We start from the raw sequence: 25,183 nt of genomic DNA on the forward strand, positions 1-25,183 counted from the left end.
AAGATTCAATTTTAAGACATAGCAGGCTATGGTCTGATGATGTGACTATCTTTTACAAACATCCCAAACAAAAACAGAGCTTGGTCCCTAGTACTCATCAAAGCTCAGTTACAGGGAATCCTAACAATTTCATAACAAAAAAATCTCAATATTCAACAGAATTTGTTGGTTAGCAAAGTGCTATAGCTATCCAATATGATAAGTTTCCATAAAAAAAAAATAAAGTGAACTTTTGCCTTTTTCTTAGAGTTAAAAATGTTAATCTTTGAAATTAATAGATTTCATGTCCTAACACATACATTTTTTCCCTTGTGCACCTTGTTATGCTTAGTCAAACTTGTCATGGTTGTATTTTTTTAAACCTTCGCTCATTTGGCAGGGCCCTGACAGTTATTAGTTAAAATAAACAGGTAACTAAAACAAAGTAATTTAGAGCTGTCAACAAGTGATATTTCTGATGAGATGATATGAGCAATCTTTAATGAATAGCAATTAATGAAGGAAAATTATATTATATCTTAAGTATTCATTCAAAGATACACACATTAATAAAACTAATAGCGTAACTCTGCGTAACATGAAGGCGCTACAATGGTATAGATAAAATATTGGGCACACTGTCCACAACTAGTAAGGCCTATGCAAAGCCTACAGAGCATCTCTACACAGTGGTCTACACCCAGATCAAGCCTGACAAAGTCCAAAGCCTGAGCCCATACAAGAGACAAATATGAACTCCTTATAATCACCACTTCACAGAAACTCTAATGGCAAACCAATAATGAGCAACTACATAAAGATAAAGTATAAATATCATTAGACATAGGTATAGACATTAGACTCTATAATGGGGAACAACAAAAAGGCAACAAAAAGAAACAGTAAGGCAAAAGCATCATAAACAATGACTGAAGTGTCCTTTGGTAACAGAGACTTCCTTTGCCCAATGTGTCAATAAAATACCCAATGAAACTTTCTTCATCTGCACACGACATCTTAATATATTTTTTTTGTCTTGGCTTTCTACTCTTCTAGTTAGTTAGTGACATATTCTTTTTTCGTTAGTTCACAGGGTAATTTTTATACACAGAATCTAATCCCCTACTACAGCAATTAACAAATATAAAAACCTTTTAAGAATCTTCAAATGTCAATATTCATGTTTTCTTACAGTCAGACATAGTCACATCATCACCACAACTTCTTCTTGAATCTACCAGCAAAGTTTGCATTTTGTTTGAGAAGCTAGATAAAATGAATCCCAAATCTGCAGAAAGACTACTCTCTGCCTTACAACCACTGCTAAAGCTTAGCCCATTCTTAAAAGATACGCTTATTTTAAACCTGAGAAAAGCCATGTTTTCAAGGTAAACATTTTATGACTTTATTTATAAGCTATTCATTTTAGCCTCCTACTCCACCATAACCCAACCCATGGATATTGTATTTCTGTTCTTTTCCATCTATGTTAATCTCTAAAAAAAAAAACTAACTAAAATACTATTAATAAGATGATACACAAACTGATAGGCAGCCTCAGTCATACTCTCACATTATATCATGAAGAAGCTCATCCACAACAGAGACTTGAACTAATGTGAGACCATTAAAAACATTAACAGATTTTATTGAGTGAAAATGGCGATCTTTGTCAACTTTTTTGAAATCTTTCTTTAGAATAAGCTCCTTAAAATGTAGATGAATCCATACATAGCAATCTTTTAGAGGTATGTTGTGTACAGATTACAGAAGAAGTGATAAACATAACATTTTTAAAACCAAATAAAACATTTTCACTTTTTTAGCTCTGTAGAGTCCAATCAAAATGTTATCAAAGAGCAGAATAACCTTTTAGTGTGAGATCTTCCCCAAAGCTTCAGAAAGCTTTTTTATTATTCTTTATATGTGCATGTGAAATAAACTTGTTTGATGTGTCCATTTAGTTTTATAAGAAATATTTTCCATCTATTTTTTTTTTAGATTAGTATACATGGCTCTTTATTTAGTTTTAGATCATCATTAAAGCTTATCTTAATTTATTTAGTATGTTCTTATCTTTGATTCAAAGACCTTTAGATTCACGCAAGATAGGTGCATTAGGATTTCTCATGATTTTGAAACATTTTCGTGTCGTTGGAGCACTTCCATCTAGTCAGATAAGTCAGCCAATCTCATTGAGTCAAGTAATTCATTCTTAATGCATTTATTTTATAGTTTAAGTTTTATTTTATAAATAAAGGTTTCTTTTTTGTATTATTATCTAATTGGTTCTCAACAAAAAAATATTTTGTTTATTCATTAGCTGACTCTAATTTATTGTCAATTATGTTGAAATTGTTAGATACAGGCAGATGTCCATTCAAGTTATAGCCCTGCCAGCAATGAAGCCTTGTGTTTGGAGATCATTGGTAACCTCTCCAGATGTTTGACTCAACATGTGGATGTCCGGTTAAATATATATCAGGTTAGTAGTGTCTTTAAATAAACAAATAGGCACTCTCTCTTTGCTTAGGAATTATACACAAATTTTTAAAATGGGAAATAGGAGATATCATTCTCATTATTGGTTGAGTTGTAAGCATTTCATTTTAGCTTTTCAATTAGCTGTTTATGCTTAATGGTATTGTTTTAATTTGTACAATTTTGTGTGTACTACAGCTTACAATTGTTTGCAATGATGGGCAATGAAAAATACTTTCTTATGTTTTTTTTTAACATTTTGTGAATTGTTGTTGCTCTGTCAGAGGAATTAAGATTTACCAATCTAGCTTTCTTCTTCTCTCTTTTAAAAAAAAGCAATCTTTATTGACCAAATAATTAAATAATGTTTCTCTTTTAAAATAAATTTTTCAAATTAATACTTTTTTTAACAAGTAAACAACAAAAAAATGTCCTTACTAATTTTGTTGATCAACTATTTTTTTTTACTTCAAACTTGAAATATTCACTTTTAAGATTTATATCATAATTGACAATTTAGGGTCTGTGTGAAGTTCTGCATAGGAATTCTGAGTTGATGAATCCAGTACTGGACTTGTTGTTTTTTCAGGTAAAATTAATGTCAGTGCATTTGTATAATATTTCTATCCTATGAAGCAATGAGAGACTTAAGTGTTCCTCACAGAATGCTATGTAGGTTTGAAAGACAAAAAGAGAAGCTCTGCCAATAAAACTTGATATTTAACTAGCATGAACACAGAAAGTAAAATAAGAATATTTTTTGACTCAACTGAATCTCTTTATATTAATTAGTTTTTTTTTATAAACAATAATTATAAACAATATACATAAAAATCAACTAAAAACATTCTTGAGTGCATTTTAAAATGTATTATTCAGCTGAAGAAATATGAATTCAATGAAGATGTAAAGCCACCACTACGATTAGAACCCTGCATTATTACCCATGGAGACAAAGTTTATTTAGCAGAGCCTTTGGTGAGTTAAAGTATCACAAATCTTAGTATATAACAGCACTTATGTCTAAAGCCTTTATACATAATAATAAAAATATGCATTGCTATTGCGTATTAGTGAATATTCATGTTAACCTTAGCTAAAAAGAACCTTTTGGAACATTTTTAATTATACTTTTATTTAGTGAGTCTTAGGCAGTGCCCACTACTCCAATGGTATTTGTGATCTGCTCTTAAAAACACAGCTTTGATCCAGTTAAAGCCATAATATAACATTCCTAGCATCCATCAGGATATTTAGACATTCCAGTAAGCAGACCATGTCCTACAAAGTAATTAGGTTTCTTTCATTGATGCAAAATTTCTTGTTTTGATGTTTTTGCAGTCATCATAAGGAAATTATTTTGAACAAAATGAAATTAAATTATTGCATTCTGTTGATTACAGGCCCATTTGGTTGGCTGTGCTCAACAATGCCTTAGAAAGTCTCAGGACATCCAGAGCCAAAAGAAGTCAACTGAAACTGAAGATGATGACCAAGATGGCTGTGAGGAGACATTCCAGAAACTTCAAAACTTGTTAGTTACTTTGACTAAGAGAGTTATTGAAGCAGAAATGGAAGATTTTGAATTGGTAAGTTGTGGTGGAATAGGCTTCTTCACTTAACAAAAATCAATGTTTATAAAGCAGGCTTCTTTACAGAACGTTTTCAGTAAAGGTGCCTTTGCTCCATAATGGGCATATAACCTTACAAATAACCATGTTCTGCTGGAGATCAATGTGGGCAGTAGGGAAGAAATACTTACCATTTGACTGCTGCACTTGGTCAGATATTTATCCCGCATGGGGGATGACCACATGCCAAAGGTGATCTTTCTTATGCGAGCTTAAAGGAGGACAGCTGCCCCCCCCCACACACACACACACATACACACAAATTTGAGGCCTAAAGAAAAAGCCTTATTATAGAAGACTGGTGCAGAAGATGTCCAAAAAAAAAAAAAAAAAAGACTTAAATAGACTCCTTACAGTTTTGTCTGCATCAGATGTGGGAAAATATGCAGGTTGCAACTGGATTTGCATACTCATGTGAAACACTGCACTCATTTTTAATGTTTGGAATCAAAGACATTGCCATTATAATAATGACTTGTTTATTGCTATCTGTAAGTTGGACAATTATCATTGCTGGAAAACTTGTTTCTTTTCTCCATCTCTGATGTTAAAATTCTGTTCTAGTCATTTACCATCCTGGACTATAATCAGGCCTGGATTATTTGGGCATATCATTTTGAAGACTCTTAAAGAGCATATGCTAATAGCAGATGAGCATTCCATGCATATTTTTTGTGAAATAGAGGTATTGAAATATCTAATCAAGGGGTAAAGGGTACAAAAAAAATGAGATGTGACAATCTATCTACACAAAGTATGAAGAATGATCTTTGCTTTGAAACTTGTATTTTGATTGGGTACATCAAAAAAGTATAAGATGTCAAATAAAAATTGCCACATTATTTTCTTTCAATAAAACAATTTTTTTTTCTTTAGGATTGGATTGGATGATAAAAATGTTAAATTAAATTACATTGCAAACTATAGAAATATTTTAGCACAGTTTGAAGATCTGCAAAAATATTATAACCTACTCAAGAGTTTCATATTCAATATTAATGCTTTTTTTTTCCCCTATAAACAGAATGTTACTTGTATAGATAACATTGTTGAACTGTAATAGAAATCACTTTTAGATCTACATTTACTATGAACAAATAATCTAGAAATGTAATCGTGACTTGCATTTTTATAAGCAATAGTAATAATTAAATAGCATTGAATTATGTAGAGTAAGAAGATTTTCATTGGTTTTCTGAAAATAAATGGTCTAGAAATATGATATCCAATCACACATTTTCCATTATCTACTAAAGGATATTGAACTTTAAAAAAAAATATAATTTATGTCTTTTTTTTAGGACAAGAGTGCTGATTTTTCACTAGCCACAGGTGTAGGTGTTAAAAATAATATCAATGCAATATTGCTTTTAGGACTTTATGAAGTTTTAATGGAATTTACCTTTGAAATGGGAAAATACAGGTGAGAGACTGTTCAGAAATAAGAAATGAAAATGATATTTCTACTTTTCTATTTTTATTTAAAAAAAAAATAGTATTCTAGTTTTGCAATCTTGTATTTAATGAGCTTGTCTGTGTAACAGCATTGAAAGTTGCAAGGAAGTGCTTCAGCTTTTCACCAAGCATGCTCAACTTAGTACAGTAGTGAAAGAAAAGTCTGCAGCATCTTCTGGCAAGAAAAACAAAACTTCCACAACCAAAACACCAAACAGTCTTATAGCTTTAAAATTTCTCACTGTCATTATATGGTAAACTTTTACATTAGTTCTTATTTTATTTTTAGAATCTGATAATGATCAAGTACTATTAATCTGATAATGATCAACATTTCATGAAAAATAATTTTTAGAAGTCTCATTGAACTAGAACAAATATTGCTCCATTTCATAAGGGCACATTTTGATGTTTGCCAGTTGACATGAAAACTTCAGAAAACATTTTGTTCATGCTTCTTGTGTTTACACTCTATATTGTCAATGACCTTATAATAGAACATTAATTAAATCTTCCTCCCAGTAGGCTTTGTTGTACACATGTACTTGAAACAATGAAATGCAAATTTTTTTTTTAATGAACAACTTTCCTTAAATATTTGAAATTCTACATCTGTAACATCATTGTTAATCACACTTATTCAAAATACATTATGTTATTACAGTGATGAGAGACCAGAACTGGAAGAAAATGGAATAGATCAGCTGATACAGAACAAAGATTTCCTGACCTATATATTAAGTATTGCTGTTCAAAAGCTAGGCCAAGTGGCAAGTAAGGGAACATGTGAGGGAGAAACTCAAAGCAAAGAAAAACTTTTAAAAGTGTGTTTTAATATTGGAAGGTGCGTTACTTTAACATTTGTTTTTTTAGAAACAGTGGTCCTTTTTTTTAAAAAATTATATGTAGATGTTAATATTAATTTGACTAATGTCATTAAATAGTAAGACTTTTGCATTGCACAAATATGTTTGGATTTTTCAGACTACTTTACATCAGTTATATTGATAACCAACAAAAAGGAGATAGCACAGATCAAAAAGAGAGAAAATTAAACAGCCAAATATTAGAAGGATTGAACTTGGTTATTGAAATGGCTTGTAAAAATGGGCAGAATGCAGTTCTTCAGTGTTTGTCCAGTTTAGGTGATTTAGTGTTGTTTTTTTACTTATTGATAAATAAAATAGAAATTACACTTGATTATGAATATTAAAAACAATGAAGCATTTTGTAATAATTTATGATCTATGTTATAATTTATAAGCTTTTGTTCAGTTCAGTTCATTGTGACATTTGTTTCCCTTTGTGTAGAGAAGGAAACAGAAATGAAAGAACGTTTAAGGACATCACAAAAAAATGAAAAGATTCACAATCACATTAAGAAGTTTCAGGTATTTAACATTAATGGTACAAATGTTATTCTTATGGTTTTAAGATAGATAAAATACTTGCTAATATTAGAGATAAGTCCATGGATGCTCAAAACATGCAAATTTATTAAAATTAAATTTTGAATATATATATATGAAAGTAATTTTTTTCACAATGCCTATATCAACTCACTCTGTCTGGTAAAATGTTTGTACTCATTATTTCTCCCACACCCAATCTCAGATCAAGTTGAAATTTCGCACAATTATTTCTAGTACCTGACAAACCAAGAATCAATAAAAAAAGAACCAATTAGTTAAATAACTATTGGTAATTATTTTGTTTGGTATTGAACAAGCGAAAGAAATCATACTTGACATGTGGTGGTATAAGTTGAATTAGTCCCCTTTGAGGAGGCTTGAACCCTGAGTGAACAAGTTGTTTCTTTTTAAATGCATTTAAAGAAGCGATCACAAAAAATTTCGCCCAGATACTCCTTTTTCTCCTCCTTTTTTTACTGGTCCAGACAAGTGATGGGATCATAGTGCATTGAGAGAAATAAAGCATGAAATTATGCTAAGCAAAAACAATTAGTACAAAGATTTCTAGATCTATTATAAATGTAATCACATGACTGATCGAAACTAATTGATACAATTGCACTTAATATAAGCTTTGTTGGTTGTTTTTTTAAAGTATTTTTTATGTATTCTTGTTTCATTGTGATATTGTAAAATGTATCAAAATTGAGTTCAGAGTTCAGGCTTAGGGTCTAGAAAGAATGAAAGTTACTGAAAATATAAAAGCAATTTTTTATCACAGAAAAAAACAGAGTAAGCGTGTAAGCAGTAAGAGTACCAAACATAATAAACAGAATTAACTTAGAAGTGAAAGATTTAGGAGGAGATATAACCGATACCACAAATCTTCATACAGTAATATGGCATGTATTGTTAAAACAACTTTTAACTGCTTTAATTTCATTTAATATATTCAGTTATTTTACCATTACATTTCTTTTCAACATTTAGAGATTGGTGGTCACTATTTTAAATGAAAATAAAAACTCACAGAATCTGAAGGAGGTCTTCACATTATTCTCTATCATTGCTCATTTAGTTCATCATCTGCCAAGTCATGGGGAGGAATACCAACAGACATTTAACTGGCTTCAAAAAGTTGCTATTGAGCACCCCATAGGTTAGTATATGATTATATTGTGTCAGTTACTGAATACCTGACTGGTTAATACTTGACTGTATATTATCCTTCCTATTATATAGCTGGTAATTACCAGCTTGTAGATTAAAATCAAAGTCTTATTGTAACTTTTTTGTGTGTGTTCCTATTTAGATGATGCAGCTACCTGTCGTCATTTAATTTCTTTAATGTTGCAACTCTCCAAACAGACTAAGTCTTTACCACAAATATTGTTAAGTCTTTGTCAAGATATTCACAGTCAATTAGGGGATATTGATCAGGTGAGTTACTGTTATTTCACACAATCCTTAAATAATCTCCTATAGATATATCTACAAATAATTTTTATTTACTTTATTGCTTATTAGGTATGTCAAGAAACCCAATACTTTTCAATTTCTTTTTTTCTTTGCTAATAGAATCCTTAGCCAAAATCTTTTTTGTTTTAGTCCTTTTTTTTCCAGTTAGTTCTTTTTTTTAGTCCAAGTTGTTTTAATATTTGAATAATTTAACTTTTTAGAATTGAGCTCCTGTGGTAATTTATACAAGGACTTTGTTTTTAAGGATTGTGAAGTTGAACAGAATACTCATTTCGCAGTAACTAAAGCCAACATTTGTCCCATCTCTGGCATACTGATTTTGACCTTGACATATCTGGAAGCTGATTTAGATGACATTGACAGTGTTATTAAATGTCACAAGGCAAATATGTTGGCTGCTAACACCTGTGTAGAGGAAGGTAAAATAAACTGATTTTTAAAACATTAGCCTGTAGATATATTTTTTTTTAAAATTATAATCTTGATTGTTAATTAATATTATCTTTTTAATCGTTCAAATGCTAAGGCCTATAGGCTTGTGAAACACAGGTTGGAATTCACAAATCGAAGTCAATGACTTACTAGAATGCAACAAAAAAAAAAAAAGATTTAACACTTTTCACTGACCAAAAAAAAATTCATAAAGGTATATTATTAAATTGATTGTTAATAAATAGATAAAAGACATACATATATGTCAAGTTCATGTTTTCATAGCCCGCATCATGTATCTAAGTAAATGTGTTCATAATATCCTGTCATTATTTCTGTGGGCTTATTACTTCCGTACCAAATGAGTCTCTAAATAATTTTTTTTTTTAAATGCAGAAACAGCAACCCAAGTTGAAACATTGGACAGATCTATCTGCATTAGACTTGGGCTGTTAATCAACAGTTTCATTGAGCTGACACACTCTGCAGTGACTACCAGCCCATGTATACATGCCATGTTAAAGACTGTTGACAAAACTCTTCAATGTTCTCACTTCACTTACCAAACATGTAAGTCATTGAGGCGAGCATGAATTTTTTCTGCATGTTTTCAGAACTTACTGTCATACACACACACACATTTAAGATCTTATAACATACAGCATGTTCATTTATGGAATTTTATTTTATTTTTAAAAAATTGTTCTTTTATTTGAATAAACAAGATTAGCCTCACACCATGTTTTGTGATCTCATTATAAGCAACTATGCACAAGTTTGATTGGTAAAATGTATGAAATATCGACATATCAAAGATACTTTTGTTTTTTTAAGTTATGATGATATATCTCTTAAATATATCAGTGCATAAAGACTCATTATTTATTTCTTGCCAGTATATTAGCTTGTATACTAACAAAGCCGGCCATCTTGGTAGTAGGTTTGAAAAATTAGTTCGACTTGTGAGTCAGCAACTTACACCCCAGACTTACAACATGATCATCTATGTCCAGGTGAGTCACTTAAATACTGACCATATGGCCACAAGATAGAACACTTGGCACATGCACTTCAGTCAAACTTAACATTAATAGTAAGACTTCAATTTGTAGTTTAATTTTTGTGTCTATAATTCAATGTGGTGAATGACATAGAACTTTTTTGAGCTTGACAAAAATCCAAAGACAAACAGTTGTATACAAATTTTACAGTAAAAAGTTATTGATGTTCAATATGTTATGTTCAAAATCTCAGTGGAAATAGACAGCTTTTTTGCCTAGAAGAAAATTAGTGCAAAAATTTGTGTTTATTGTGGGAAATATTTTTTAGCATTTCACTTTTATCAAGAGCCATAAACAAGTCCTTCTTTATCAGAAATATCCAAATTAAAATAGTTTTCTTAGTAGTAGATATTCATGTAATATTTTTTAGATATAGTAAATTAATTCATTTATGGTATATGAGGACCAGTTTTGTTATTCATGTGGGCCGTTTGGCACTGACACTGACTGTACTAGCAGTGCATGTGGCTTACAATGCCTCTTAATCAGGCTGCATTCTAAGTAAGGGAAAGATAGGGGATAAATAAGATAAGTGCTTCAGCAGCTCCTTTTCTGTTTCATTTCTGCTACAAGGGATCAGTTGTTGTTTTTAACTGAGTCATGGGCCAGATAGCTGCAGTATTTTTAATTAAGGGCTACATGTCAGAAACTGTATAAACTTGTGTAATATTGCAGATTATTAGACTCACTTCACTAATTCTCCTATCAGGAAGGTGATTTTAAAAAATACTAAATTTGAACCTGTTATAACTTATAATGCACTTCATGTCAAAACAACCTGCAATCAATTTTCTCAAATGTTTGTTTTAATGTAAAAAATGCAAAATAATACTTTTTTTTAAATCACTGCCTTGCAATTGTAAATATGTGTGAATACTGAGCTAGCTGAATATCTTCTTTTAATGGAGGTTGAAAAAATTAACTTTTGATAGAAACAAATTGATTTTTTTCCATGTATAAAATGGCTGTATGAAGGCGTGTGTTAATGTCCAGACAAAAAAGCTCTGGTCAAAATAAATAAAAATTTTCAGTGAAGTGTAGCACATGTATTTTCTACAACTAATGGATACAATTACAAATATTTTTTTTTTAAATGCTTACATAAGGGGTGTCCCTGCCTGTTTAATGGTTGAACAAAAAAACAACAAAGGGCTATAGAAATCCATTCCTGAAAGTGTGTGAATTATAATGTGAATTTTGAAGGTTGAAATAAAAACCTTGATATTATCTAGTTTTAAATCATGTTGAAAACTGCTTTGGAAAATGTTCACTTTTGCCAACTTATATATTGTTTTTTGGACATTACATTATTATACTCTATGTTATTTTCCTAATTTAACTGTTGTTTGAAGTCATAGATATTTTCTAATATCATGTGAAATAATTTTTAATTACGTACTTGCTTTCTTTTCTAAAACACTTTTTTTGTGTGTTTTATTTGTATGGAACATAAGCTTTCATTTATACGTACATTGCTACAAAAAATATAATTAATTTGTATGTTTTAGAATCAGATGTCTCTGAAGATAGTGAGAAAAAAGGAAAGAAAAAAAATACAACACATCAGAAAGGAATAGTTAAGTGACTTGTTACTCATTTAAAATTGTTGCATTAGTGAAATCCCCTATGAAAACATTTCTAAATTAACGTTGTGGTTTGTAGTTGTAAGATGATAGTGTTCTTGTTCTCAAATCTTGAGTTTGTAATTCTTTGGTACCCAGTCTCATTTGCACTATAGAGCTACTGGAAAAAATTCTTAATTCAACTGAGCAAAAAGTCCAAGGTATAGTTCTTAAAGAAATATCTTTATAATCTACATCTTGTATTGTCTCCAACTTTTGAGTTTAATCAAAACATTAGATCTACCTATACACTTAGATTACCACAGTAATTCATTGTTTATAAAGAATTAGCTTATAGCTAATACATCAAAACATAAACATTCATATTGCACCTATGTTTGTACCTTGTTTTTTACTACTATGCTTTTGCAAAAGAATCAGAGAATAACATTTCTTATATTGTCAGGTCAATTTAGCAGAGAATTTTAAAAGATCAACATCTCGAGATTTTCGCATCAATACAGAAACTGTGCATACAGCAGTTGAGCAGGGAATTTCTGATGACAGTGAAACTGAGGAAAATAATTCTAAAGAGCCAGAAGAAAATGAAGTTCAGGTCAGTTCTTATTTGAAGTAGTTTGGAAATAGCCCTGTAAAATAATTTTTTTACTCCCTTGAATATTTTATTGTGGTTTACTTCATATTTGGTTGGGGAAAAGTAAAGGCAGTTGGTGGTTACGCTGGCCATGACACCCTCGTTAACCACAGGCCGAAGAAACAGATGACCATTACATCATCTGCCCTATAGACCACAGGGTCTGAAAGGGGAACTTTACTTTTTTTTTGTACTTCCTATTTGCAATGTATTTCTTTGCACTATTCACTTCTCTTTGAGAAAGACAAGTCTGAATCAAAATGATCTAAATTATTTAGCCTTAGTGTATTAAATGTTTAAACTAAAAACATAAACATTCATATTACTTTTGTTGTTAGGACTTGCACCTAAGTTTTAGACTGAGCAAGTACCTTAAAACAGTGCCTTTATAAACTAATCCTGTGACATTAAATGTTGACAGGAGTCAAATGAGGATGATGATGATGATGAAGAAAACAAGAGACCAGTTGAAGAAGAGAAAAGTGAACATCAACCACCACAGAAAAAGAAAAAGACAACCAGAAACATTTAGCTATAGCTCATTTTTTTTTTTACTCTCTTCTGACTTTATTGTTGGTAAATAAATCAAATATCAAAATATATAAAAATATCAAAATTTGTGTTCAGTAAACATTATTTAATATTACATAGAGACACCTTCCAGAGATGTAATCAATGTTTGCCTACATTTGTATTTCCTTTGCTAACTTTAAAAGTGATGTATGGAGACATAACATGATTTTGTCAGCTTTGTTTATTCCATCATTTTAGTTGAACATTTGGAGTAATGGAAGTACTCTCAGTTTGGATCCTGTACATGACATTGACTTCACAGCAATTGGTGGTAAAGGTTTTTTCTGTAAACTGAAAAAGACAAAAGACTCAACCCTATTTACATGAATGTTGTTTTTTTTCTTACTAGACAACAAACTCACAGCAGTTCTATCTGAAAGTCAGATAGAACCTTGACCTACTTACTTGAGATATTTTCTTTGTTGTACAACTTTAGCTTTGCTTTTATCCAGTTCTTGTTGTTTCTTATTGCATTCAATGTCTTTTTGTTCTAAATCATAAATATTCATGTTGATCTCAGCTGTAAGTGCCTAGCATAAAAAGTTTTGCTTAATTAAATTTTACTGATTTAATCAAAAACTGTATCAATTCTTAGTTATCTTAAAAGCTTTATTATAAATAACTGACAGTTAAATGAAATGACAAAACTAATGCACAAGTATGATTTTGTAAAGATTTGAAATTCTTATTGTATTTGATTATATCAGAATTTTTGAGTTAGAAAAATATATTCTTTATCGTGGCTAAATAAAAAAAATACTATAAGCATCATTGAAATCTACTATAATTTTTCACAAATTTTTTTTCTAATTTCGGCCCTGTTCATAAAAATCTTATTAAATTTATAAAACTTTTATGAAATGCAGCTTTCTTCACAAACAGAAATTAAGGATTTTTTTTTGTAAAACTAAGCATTTTCTCTGCACTTTATGAACCTTTGAATTTCCTCTAACTAATAACTCTTTAAAAACAAATGATTACTTGGAAGTTTGATTTTGAATTTGGGATAAAATAACCAATTATCAATACAGAATTGACCTGCTAATAACAGAATCTCTAGAGCGAAGTGAGGCTAATTAGTAGTATTTTCCTAAATAAATGTATATTATGATTATTTATAAGTCTAAGCCAACCATTTTGCTGGGAATGTGTCTTCCCAATTCTGAAAAAAAAAGTCTGATTTTGTAAGTTTTCTAGTCCTTCCACTTTGAAGCTAATCCAATCAATGGTATTTTATAGATCCATAGCTCTTTGCAACATCATGTATGTATTTTTTTTTATGGCCTCACTATATTTAAAGTATAGAAATCTAGGAATGACTTACTTGCATTTGCTTACGTTGTTTTCTAATTATGGCTTTAGCCAGGGACATTTCAGCAGTCAGATTAGGATCTAAACGGCGCTCTAAAAGGGCTCGAAGCTCAAAAAAGCAAAGATCTTTTTTATGGATCATTTGTTCCTTCTCAACAACTTCAGTAGTTTTGTTAATGAGCCTTTAAGTGAGTCTGTTGATTTTGACATGAAGTTCATACTTGGATGGATCTGCAGCCTGGTCATAAAAAGTGGAAAGAAACTTTACATTTGACTATGATTTAAATGTCTTACTTGAATGTCATTTCTGGCGAGCTTTTTTTTTTTACACTTTATAAAGATTTTTTTTTCTCTAACTGAATGAAAGTTAAGGATACATTTTATTGTCTTTGCTCTATTAAATGACTAATCTGCTCACCAGCAGTGCTCTCCATCTGTGAACTATTGGTTCCTTAGTGGCCACTAGAGCAACATTTCTAGCTTTTTCTAGTTCTAATAACTTGGCAGTTTTGGAAAGCTCTTGTCTGTTGACAAGTTGAGAAAATAAAAAGTCTTAAGTCATCTGAGTTTTTGTAAGGAAATAAAATAAAATTCAACCTTTTAGCTACAGTGCATATTAATTTTTTTTTTGTTTAAAAAAAACAAAAACAGTATAGTTCTTAAAGTCAAGATTTAGAGTATGTTTTTGTGAAAAAAAATTTATTTAAAATTATTTACCTCAATGTAGTGATTGTGAATTCACACATCTCATGATTCTTCAGTTTTCTTCTCAAATTTTTTATTTCAAGTTTAAGCATATAAGAATCATTGTTCATATTAAGGTAGTCAGAGGCAGATGTCTTCATGACTTTTTCAATCCTATCAATTTTTCTTTTGAATAAACCAACATGAATGTTTGATTCTATTAGTCGGGCTCCAAAGAGATCTCTCTTTCTTCTCAGCTGAAAATTAAAGTCACAGTCTTCTGTTTCACTTATTCTATGAACAGCCAGGTTACACAATTATTGTTTTTAAAACAGTAATTTTGAATAAGTTTTGATACATAGATATGTACTGTAAGTTCGATAATGGACAAAATTGAGGATTCTACTAAAAAAATTGTAATGGCATTGTATCTTGAATACATTTTAATTGGTTGAAATTATACTTTTTAATGTATTGTAAATATGTAAAAGTTGAATATATTGGCAAAATGCAATGTTGGAAAGTATTTTTTTTTTCTCATAACTAAGTAAACATCCTTTTACTAATAACCATATTATCAACAAGTTTTTTACCATCAATTTTGAACTACATCTATAGAATAATTTGTTTCACATTATTGTACCTTTAGAGGTATAAAATATATATTTAAAAAAAGTAACTATATTAGGTCATTGCAGTTACTGTGTTAATTCTAAGCAACATGATTTATAAATTGCAATTATAATAAAATTACCATGTCAATGTAACACCTATATTCCTTTATAGTGGCCAGAGCTTTTCGTAATTGAGAAATCATAATTCTTATTTCTTCTGTCATAACCAATATTTTGGATTTTTTATCTTCCATAAGAGCTTTCAATTTATTACTTTCAGATTTCCTACATTAATTGGGTTAACCTTACTTTGAATGAAAAAATATATGAAAGTGTTAAAAAATCAATGATAATCACTGTTCATGAACCAGAAGTAAGTCCTAATCATTCTTCATTGTATTACTCAGGGTCTGTTCCATCACATCCAGTCAATAAAGGAATAATATCTATGATGTCAGACAACAATAAAGACCCATTTCTGTAGAAGAAGATCTCACTACCTTGAACACTCTAGGGCTAGGGTGAGTTGTGATAAAGACCTAAACAAACATTGCAAGGAGATGCTTAGTGTTAGGGTTGTGTTTTTACATATTAATGATCTCTTGGGGTTAGGCCTAGGCCCCCTGAAAGATGAGTTCACACAATATCAGGATAGCTCTAAACGGTAAACTTAAAAAAATATTAAATGCAATAATTTACAATAATGAGGATTAAATAGCAAAGTCATTTTAAAAAATGTTATACAAGCCATTAACTATGGTTGAGAGTTTGCACTCATGCATAAATCTATTTCAAATTAAGAACCATGCATATGTCAGCGTTAAGTGTGTGTTGACGTAGTATTATAATATTACACATAAGACTGGTTACTATTAATGCGAATGTCATGGAATACTAGTTAAGTGCTTCCTGGAGTCACACATGACAAACATAGATATGACAGACTGACTTAAATCCACTTTGGCAGACAAAATATAAAGTTTATTTGATGACAATAATTATACTCCACTCCTTGATATCACATTCACCAGATCCAGAAAAAAAACACTTCATGATGAATTTATGTCTAGTATTAGAATGTAGTGAGACAAGGACCTCCGTCTGGTGTAGTGCAATCCAGACCTCCGTCAAAAAGCACCTGGGGGGGGGGGAAGGTCCACTATTATTCACTTAGTGAAATGCAAGTGGAAAGGCAGTGGGGTAATTTGTGACTCCCTTGTTTTGTTTTGGAAGTTCCTTTAGAAATAAAGATTATTACGTTCGAGTCCAAACCTCCCACAGGAGTTGGAGGATGGCAGCGGGATGAGTTCAAACTTGTAATCATCATGATGACAGTCCACATCAACAAATAGCATCCATAGGTTTTTTGAATATTTTGAAAATACTGCTAAGGAAAAGATTATTTTGTATTAGCAACTAATTATCACTAGCAGTATTATTTAGGACACCTAAAAACCCCAGGATGGTCTGCCTAGTCGTGTGGTTTGTACGCTGGACTGTCGTTCAGATTTATTGATGATCCTGGGTTCAAACCCTACCCGCTCCCATTCCCCATCGTCCTGCAGGAGGTTTGGACTAGGAAGTAATTATCTTCAACTCTGAAAATATTTTACTTGTCATTATTTTATTATAATCTTGTTGAATATAATGAATACTTTTGACAATGGTAATAATCTGACAGCACAGAAATAACAATGGGAATCTTGTAATTGTCTCCAATGACCAAGTAGATTTTTTACTACTACTTCAAAGACTTGAAAATATTTGATAGATTTTGATGAAATGAACATGGGAATCATTGGATTACGACCAGAGGGATTTTTTTTCAAATAGTGACCTTGATCATTGGGATTGAGCTGAAATTAATTTCTTTTTTTATTTCCCCAGGGACATGATGCCAGTAAAATGAGAAAATAGAGTGGAAGAGAGTCCAAAGTTTGTTTTGCTCCCTATTCAATAGAGAACAAAGTTAAGATTAGCGATGGAGATAAAAGGAATCTCTAAAACAATAATTCTTATCAAAATCCAACAATCTCTATTCAAAATATTAATCTAAGAAGTAACATGACAACTAGTAAGTGGCTTCTTTTTTTTATGTACAATTTAAGAGATATTTCAATAAATGATTTTAATAAAACTCCATTAAGCTTTTTAAAGTAAGTATGGCAGGATCACTATGGAACAACCAGTTAACTCTCACCCTAAGATCAATGTTAGTCAACAGTCACAAAGAGGAGTGGTTCTGCCAATGGGCATCAGGAAACACAGGCAGAGCCATGTACAAAGAAATGACCATTCCAAACTAACTGAACAATATTAACTTCCTCCCCTGCAAAGAGCAATCTACAACCTTCCAACTAAGAACAGGACAAACACCTCTGTTAAATAAATCCCACTCCCCTACCTCTTTGTAGCCACTGCACCCACCCTTATGAAACTGTAAAACACATCCTCTTTGAATGCCCCTTCCTAATCCACCTTAGGCAGACCCTACTACCATTTCAAACCAACACCCTGTATGGCAGTGCTGAACAACTGAAGACAACAAAGCACTATTTTTCCTTGGCACAGTCTGCAAAAGAGCTCTGAGCTCAGCAGCAAAAAGCTGGCTAGAAAGAAGAAGTAGTATGTAAGTATAAATAAAAGTTCATTTAAGGAAAATGTACTAATCTGATGTAAGTTTATTTATAATGTTATAGTTTGAACCAAAGAGTGAAGGTCACGTGAGGACAGTTTTCAACATTAGAGTTACAGTACTAGTCCTCGGTGGAATCAAGGAGTCATTAAAGAATCATTCTGGAAGATCAAATCAATACAAGCACTGAACAGCAGGTGAAACCTTTGACATCTGATAACTACCATGTCAATAGCAAGTTATTTTTATTAAAGACTTCTTTAGTTATCCAAAACATTGATGCTTCTTTGAACCACTTTCTGGGTAAACAAAACTACATAAATAATTAGACTTTACATTTCTTATGTGTCAAAGTGCTCTATGCATTACTTTACCTTTACCTATCCCTTAGTCTATTGGACCATTGGGACACCATGCAAGACTCGTCGACCATTTTTCTCCATTCCTCTCTGTCTTTTGCCTTAGAACCTCTTTCAATGGCAGGCCTGTTCATTCTTTTATGTTATCCTCCCATCACTTTCTCTGTCTGCCTCTTCTTCTTTTTCCTGGTACTGTTCCCTGAAGGAAGTTCTTTGTGAGCCCCGAAGATCTTGTAATATGGCCATAGATTTTAAGCTTGCATTTTCTTACGATAGTTAGCAGGTCATCATGGGGTCCAATCACTGCAGTAACCCTGTCTTTAATCACTTGGTTTGTGATGCGGTCTCTGAATGTAATACCTAGGATTCTTCTGTTGTAATACCTAGGATTCTTCTGTAGCATCTCAATTCCATTGCTAGGATCCTCCTCTCTAGCTCTGCAGTCAGCGTCCAAGACTCACAAGCATATAAAAATGTGGCTATGACCAGAGAGCGCATCAGTCTGATTTTGGTGCCGAGGGCTAAGCCTTTGTCTTTCCATATTATTTTAAGTTTTGAAAGGGCTGCTGTGGACTGTCAGTAGTTTAGGTTTCGTTCCCTCATCTGAGACAATAGCTCCTAGGTATTTGAAGTGGGCCAAAATGCTCTTTTGAATTTAATAAAGACAAGCTACAGGTTTAATTATTGTTAACTGCATTTGTCAACTGGTTGTCAGTAAAACCAAGACTTGGTAGAATTTAAGATTCTATATATATTGTTACATGGTGCAGCTTTAGTGAAATCATTAATTGTAAATGTTTTTCAGATAATGATGCAGAGAATTTCCTGGTGATCAAGAATTAGGAGCTGCACACAGTTTAATGAAACCATATTTTAGGAACAGATAGAAAACAAAGAACTGCAGCAAAGATGGCCTGTTTTTATTCTTCTTCATGGCAAGTAGATTTTTTAAAGCATTATGATATAGTTTCCCTTTCAGACCTTGTGGTCCAAAGGGCAAATAATATAAAGTCATCTCTGTTTCTGTGGCCTACGGTTATGGTATAGCTATTTTAAATAGAACTTTCTATCTTTGAATGAATGCATAATAAAAAAAAAAAAAGGCAACATAAGAAATTAGATAGAGCCGCATCTGTGCTTTACATTCTGACTCTGTTCTGGGCTATTCCCCATCCATTTCCATCCTGCCAACTTTCCTTCTTGGTCTGCAGGTTTGATCTATGTTTGTGTCACAGATTCCCTATTATATTTATAATAATAACTCTATAGAATCTACCTTAGTTCTCGATATGTCTAGGTGTCCCTGGTTCAGTTCTAGTTAACGAAATAAAACAATGAAAGCACTAGATCAAACACATAAACTTTAATCAGCTTTACTGCATATCACACATGCTGGTCTCTGTCTAACAACCAACACACTTACGGTCATTCGCGCAGATTGTAAAAATAGATTATACATACATACACACATTCATCAGTGATAGTTTGCATGGGTCTACCAGACTTTCTCTTCCTCTCTGGGTTCCAGTCCAGTCTTGCAATGTTGTCTGCTGTTCTTCACATTGTGTGCCCAAAGCATCCCCATGTGCCTCATTTGATTTCTTGTTCTATCTCTGTTTACTTTTTTGTTTCCCATAGGCTGTAGTTTGATATTTTGGCTCAATGAATAAGGTTTATACCGTAATAATTTCAGTATTCTTCTCAAAAAGTTGGCTGATTGTTATCACAGATAATCCCAAACTAACTTATTTTATCATCAATATCATCAGCCAGGTGCTCCTGTGTATATGAAGACTGCTCCAAGTTAGCCACCCTTCCAAATCAGTCAATATTCTTGGCCCCAATATGTGTACTCCTCAAAAGTTTTATATGAAATAATTTGTTTTTAAAACAAAGCTAGACATTAAATTTCAGTTTTGATTGATTTCAGCCCACCGACACAAGGGACATACTTTTAGACTTAGATCCTCCCCCTCTGGCACATTGGGTAGCAAGCTGTCTCCAAAAAGATCTGTCATTGGCAGAAGCCTCTTCCCTCATACTTATAGAAATATAAAAATATGCTGACTTCTAGAAAAGAGAAAAATGGAAAGACAAACTAAACTTTGTCAATGTATTTAAAAAAAAACAATGTTGAACCAGCTAATAGTTTATGATGAGAAATGTCATCAGCCAGCCACCTTGGCATCAGTACCAAGATTGACTGCTATCCAAAAAACTGCCAAACCAAATGTTAGGCACTATCATCTTTGTCTTGTAGATGGCATTCAAAGAGGATGCAGTTTAAAGTTTCATAAGGGTAGCTGACAAAACATTAATGGGGAAGTGGACTCAAGATATGGATACCATCATTTATATTTATTTAACTTCTGCATTATACTTTTTATATTTTGCATTTAAAATGTAATTTTTATTTTTATTTTATCATTATTTTTTTTAGTTCAAAGGAATGTACATGCTGCTGATATAGAACAAGTTTCTGACTGCTTCCAGATCAGTGTTCTTAGTTCCGCTAATGATCTACTATTGCACGATAAATAAGCAAAGTCATGAAAAGCCTGCAGAATCTTGAAGCACACTTTAGTTAATAAGCAGGGTGTCATATGGCCTGCACAATGATCAACAGTTAGCAGTAAAGACATCCTTCAATGAAGCAGCCCTATTTACGCCAAGATAACAATGTCTTTTTTAGTACTGTATTGTATATTATTTTACACCTTAATTTTTAGTCTTAACTATTGGTCACTGTAAAAAAAAACTAAGTAAAATATTTTTAGAGCTATAGCGAGTATAATTTGTTTTTTTTTAAATCCAATGTAGATAGTTTTTTTTTTAATGGGATTGTTCATGTAAATATTTTTCACAGAGTTAAAGTAAAGGCATTTTCTGCATGGATAATAAAGGTGTTATTATTAATAGTAGTAATAGTATTATGAAATAAAAACTAAAGAATTATGTTAAGACATATTTTATATGGAAGCTCTTTAATAGCATTCAACAAATTACATAATTTACTAGTAGGAATACTATAAGTGTGCAGTATATTTGCTACACTGTAGCAAATAAAGGCCTACCATTATCTCTAATATTAAAAACAAAAATTTAAAAAAAAATGCCTTATAATATTAATAGCATTGTAACTAACTAAAAGCAATTAAACTATTATTGAATACACAACAACAGTATTGACCATCACTGTATTAGTTCACATTGTCACATTTTTAAGCTTAATTGAATACTATCAACTATTAATGCTTAACAGACATCATCATATTAAATTTTACATCCATAATAAAGAAAAGCAATTACACAAAATATTTTCCAAGACACACACAACACATAAGATTGTCAATAAAATGTATGGTTCTTATTTTTCTTAAAGACTTCTCTTTAAAGTTACAAATAGCTACATTGGAACCATTGGTTACTTTTAATAAACAATTACAAGCCACTTAGGTTAACACCATTTTTAAAGATAATTCTATCAATTACAAAATGATTAATCATTACTGACATCTCAAGATAAAATAAAACATCTAACTTCATAAATTGGTTTATTTTTGTTAAAGCTTATATCAACTCACTGTGATAAAAAGTTTGCACACTTATTTGTTGCACACCCTATCTTGGATCAAGTTGAAACTTTGCACAATTATTTATTGTACCTGAAATCAAGAATCAATTTTGTAAACTTTTGGAAATTAAATATTTTGTGTGGTATCAAACTAGGGAAAGAAATTGTACTTGATACATTTTTTTTAATTAAAAGCATTTTAAAAGCAACCATGGTAACATTCATAAGATACCCCCTATCTAACTGGTTCAGACAAGTGATAGGATCATAACCTTGAGAAAGCATGAAATTACACTAAATAAAAACAATTGTTAAAATTTCTAATAGCAGATGTATTGATGTTAGTCTAGAAAAGTGATGCTCAACTTAATTCAACCTGCAGGCCATTTTAATTTCCAACACTTGTGTCACGGGTCATATGATCTAAAAGGTAATAAAATAAAATTTAACTGAAACTTTTTTATTAGATACCAGTGGATCTAGTACTTACATTAATCAATATTTTTACACATCAGAAAATGGCTTCATTTATCTACTTAAAATATGAGCAACATTGTAGCTAACCTGACCACCTATTCATTTTATGGTCTCTTTTGATTAAATATTCCCATCGGTCCTCCAATCTATAGGCATAGTTTAACCATATTATATTCATGGCTCAAGCCAAAAATGTTGTCATGTTTGTTTTATAATGCCATTTATAGGTTGCTTTTTTTAAAAAAGAGACAATTTTTCTATACAAATTCAATTTGTTGGCTTATTATCTTGTAGGCCTACTGTGTCATTGACACAGGAAAAAATCCATAAAAATCAATTTGGGTCATCATGTATTTAAAGAAATATTTAGCAAGGCTTGCTTATTTAAAAAGCAGATGAAAGAAAGCATTTTAAATACGACTTCAGAAATTGAAAAAAAAGTAAATGTTCTTTCATTTTCAATAGAATTATTGGTCTGGTCTGTGAAGCATTACCCAAAAGTGCCACTTAATGTTTGCTCTAGACAATATTTTCAATTTATAATTAAGATTTACAACTTTTTTTATTTAATTGTGATTTAATTCAATCTGTGATTGTTATCCTGGTCAGAGCTCATCATTGAATATTAGGAGCATTTTTGGCACAGAGCTTAAAAATATATTTTTTTCAATTTCGACCTTTACAATGTGTGATGCACACAGGTTCTTGTTGGCACTGGATAGATCCACATGGAGAGAGAGCATAAAGGAAGGGTCTCGGATTGCAGATGCCATACACAACAGCAGCAGGAAGAAAGGTGACAATGCAATGGTGCCTGGTGATTACATGTGCTCAACCTGTGACTACAGCTGTGTATCAAGGATTGGCCTCTTTAGCCACACAAGAAGTTGCAAAGAGAAAAGATCTTTTCTCGAGAAGTAAAATTCCACAGACATGAAATCTTCAGGCAGCATCTAGAATCTAAATGATGTTGTCAGCATTAGAATCTATGTAGTAAATGTAAAGGCTGTTAGGGTTATTTTTCTTTCAGCAGCACTTGCAGGTAGTATTATTGGAGTTTCAGAAGTTGTTGATCTAGTTGTATTCAAAACAGGGCTGCAATCAAGAAAAAGAAATACAAAATGTTAATAAAAGAAATAATTCATTTTTCTGAAAGTAAACTTCTAAATATAATGTTCTTAAAAAAAATTATAGAATCTAGATCTAACATCAAGTCAGTTTTTAGTCAGTACATGAGTCATACTCTAGAAAATAGATCTAAGCCTAGAGTCGACTAAACACCTAATCTAGGCAAAAGACAAGAATGGAGAAAGACGTTCGATGAATCTTGCATGGTGCCCCAACGGTCCATTAGACTTACTGTAGTTCTTTAAAAACTATTGTTTATGCGTGAAGATATTTGACATTTCTACAAGTCTATAGATTGCATTTTAAGAATTATGTTTTATAATAATAATCAAATTAGAAAAGTCTAGATTTAGAATTAATAGATAGAGATATAGAATCTAGATCTAGCAAGTGAAAATGTAGGATACTAAACAAAAAAAGTTCAAGTCAGTTTTAGTCAGTGCAACATGAGTCATACTCTAGAAAATAGATTTTAAAAAAGCCTAGATTCGACTAAACGCCTAATCTGGGCAAAAGTCAGAGAGGAATGGAGAAAGAAGGTCGACGAATCTTGCATGGTGCCCCAACGGTCAATTAGACTAAGTGATAGGTAAAGGTATAAAGATCTTATATTATGTTGCTTGATAACATTGACTTCAACAACATCAAAGTTTCATAACTTATGATAATCTATGGATTCGTCTCTGTAATAGGTCAACTTATGATAATCTATGGATTCGTCTCTGTAATAGGTAGGCCTACTATAGAAACTGTCTACGAACATAAATCATGATAGCAGCATACAAGGACTGTCGTTAACTTCCAACCAACAATACAGACAATTAAAGATGCTGACAACAATGTTCAGGGTAGTATCAGAATCCACAGTATTGAACCAACGATGAAATAAAAAAAAAAAAAAACAGTGAAACCCTATTGAAATAAATAACAGATTCCAACGTCTAAAAGTACAAAGACGAACGAATCCGTTCAAAGAGTATCGTACAATATAAAATACAACTCACCCTAAACAGGAGTCAAATAGTCCTAACAAGAATTAATAGGCTAAAATCCAAGGCAGTTTGCTCAGGCTGGCCAGTAGTAAAAAAGACATGAATCATTCAGGACCACAAAAAAAAAGTACAACTTGTCTATCAATTACAATATGACGAAAATGCTCTCAAAATAAGAGCTGATAAATTACGTCACAACAAGACTATGCGACAAGGAAAAAAATACATAAAATATTAATACAACGAATGACGTCATCGCCTATTTGATTGTGTTCATTTTTACAAAAATACTCAACAACATTACTAACTGCGACAAGCTTAATGGACCTCATTCACCAATCGTAAACAAACAACATTTAGCCACTTGGTGCTTTATCTCTTCTATATAATTTACGATCTCATGTTTAATTCATGATGGTTGTCACGCGACAGTTTTTTTCATTGTTTTATCAATAAGATCACGTGACTAAATGTTGTTTGTTTACGATTGGTGAATGAGGTTCATTGGACAAAGTCTTAACTACATTGAATCACATATGTGTATGAGCTACTGTACGTAAGCGTTTATAGTGTATATTGTCTTCTCAAGTAGATCTGTAATGAAACTTGTAGAAGGTAGATATCTCCACAAAAGTCCTGCGTAGGACCTCCTGGCTCCACTAACACAAATCTTATCTGTAGGTTCTGCG

General features: G+C 31.6%; 1 protein-coding gene, 1 long non-coding RNA gene and 1 pseudogene across 2 annotated transcripts; 1 reads left to right on the top strand and 2 right to left on the bottom strand.

Annotated features, from left to right (window-relative positions):
* The first annotated feature begins 847 nt into the window (after positions 1–847).
* LOC106053830 (Fanconi anemia group I protein-like) lies at positions 848–19,258 on the top strand (annotated as a pseudogene).
* Positions 14,045–15,735, bottom strand: LOC129926759 (cilia- and flagella-associated protein 58-like). The gene is made up of 4 exons (XM_056032623.1): positions 15,470–15,735; positions 14,749–14,972; positions 14,450–14,555; positions 14,045–14,269 (listed from the first exon to the last, which is right to left on the bottom strand). Exons 1-4 carry the CDS (start codon positions 15,581–15,583, stop codon positions 14,216–14,218), a joined length of 498 nt encoding a protein of 165 aa, XP_055888598.1. The 5' UTR covers positions 15,584–15,735; the 3' UTR covers positions 14,045–14,215.
* A 2,028-nt stretch (positions 19,259–21,286) lies between the features above and the next one.
* Positions 21,287–24,794, bottom strand: LOC129926770 (uncharacterized). The gene is made up of 2 exons (XR_008778507.1): positions 24,507–24,794; positions 21,287–23,469 (listed from the first exon to the last, which is right to left on the bottom strand). It is a non-coding gene; the product is annotated as an uncharacterized LOC129926770 (long non-coding RNA).
* Between the last annotated feature and the right edge of the window lie 389 nt (positions 24,795–25,183).

The sequence above is a fragment of the Biomphalaria glabrata genome, chromosome 6, assembly GCF_947242115.1.
Source record: "Biomphalaria glabrata chromosome 6, xgBioGlab47.1, whole genome shotgun sequence".
Lineage (NCBI taxonomy): Eukaryota > Metazoa > Mollusca > Gastropoda > Planorbidae > Biomphalaria > Biomphalaria glabrata.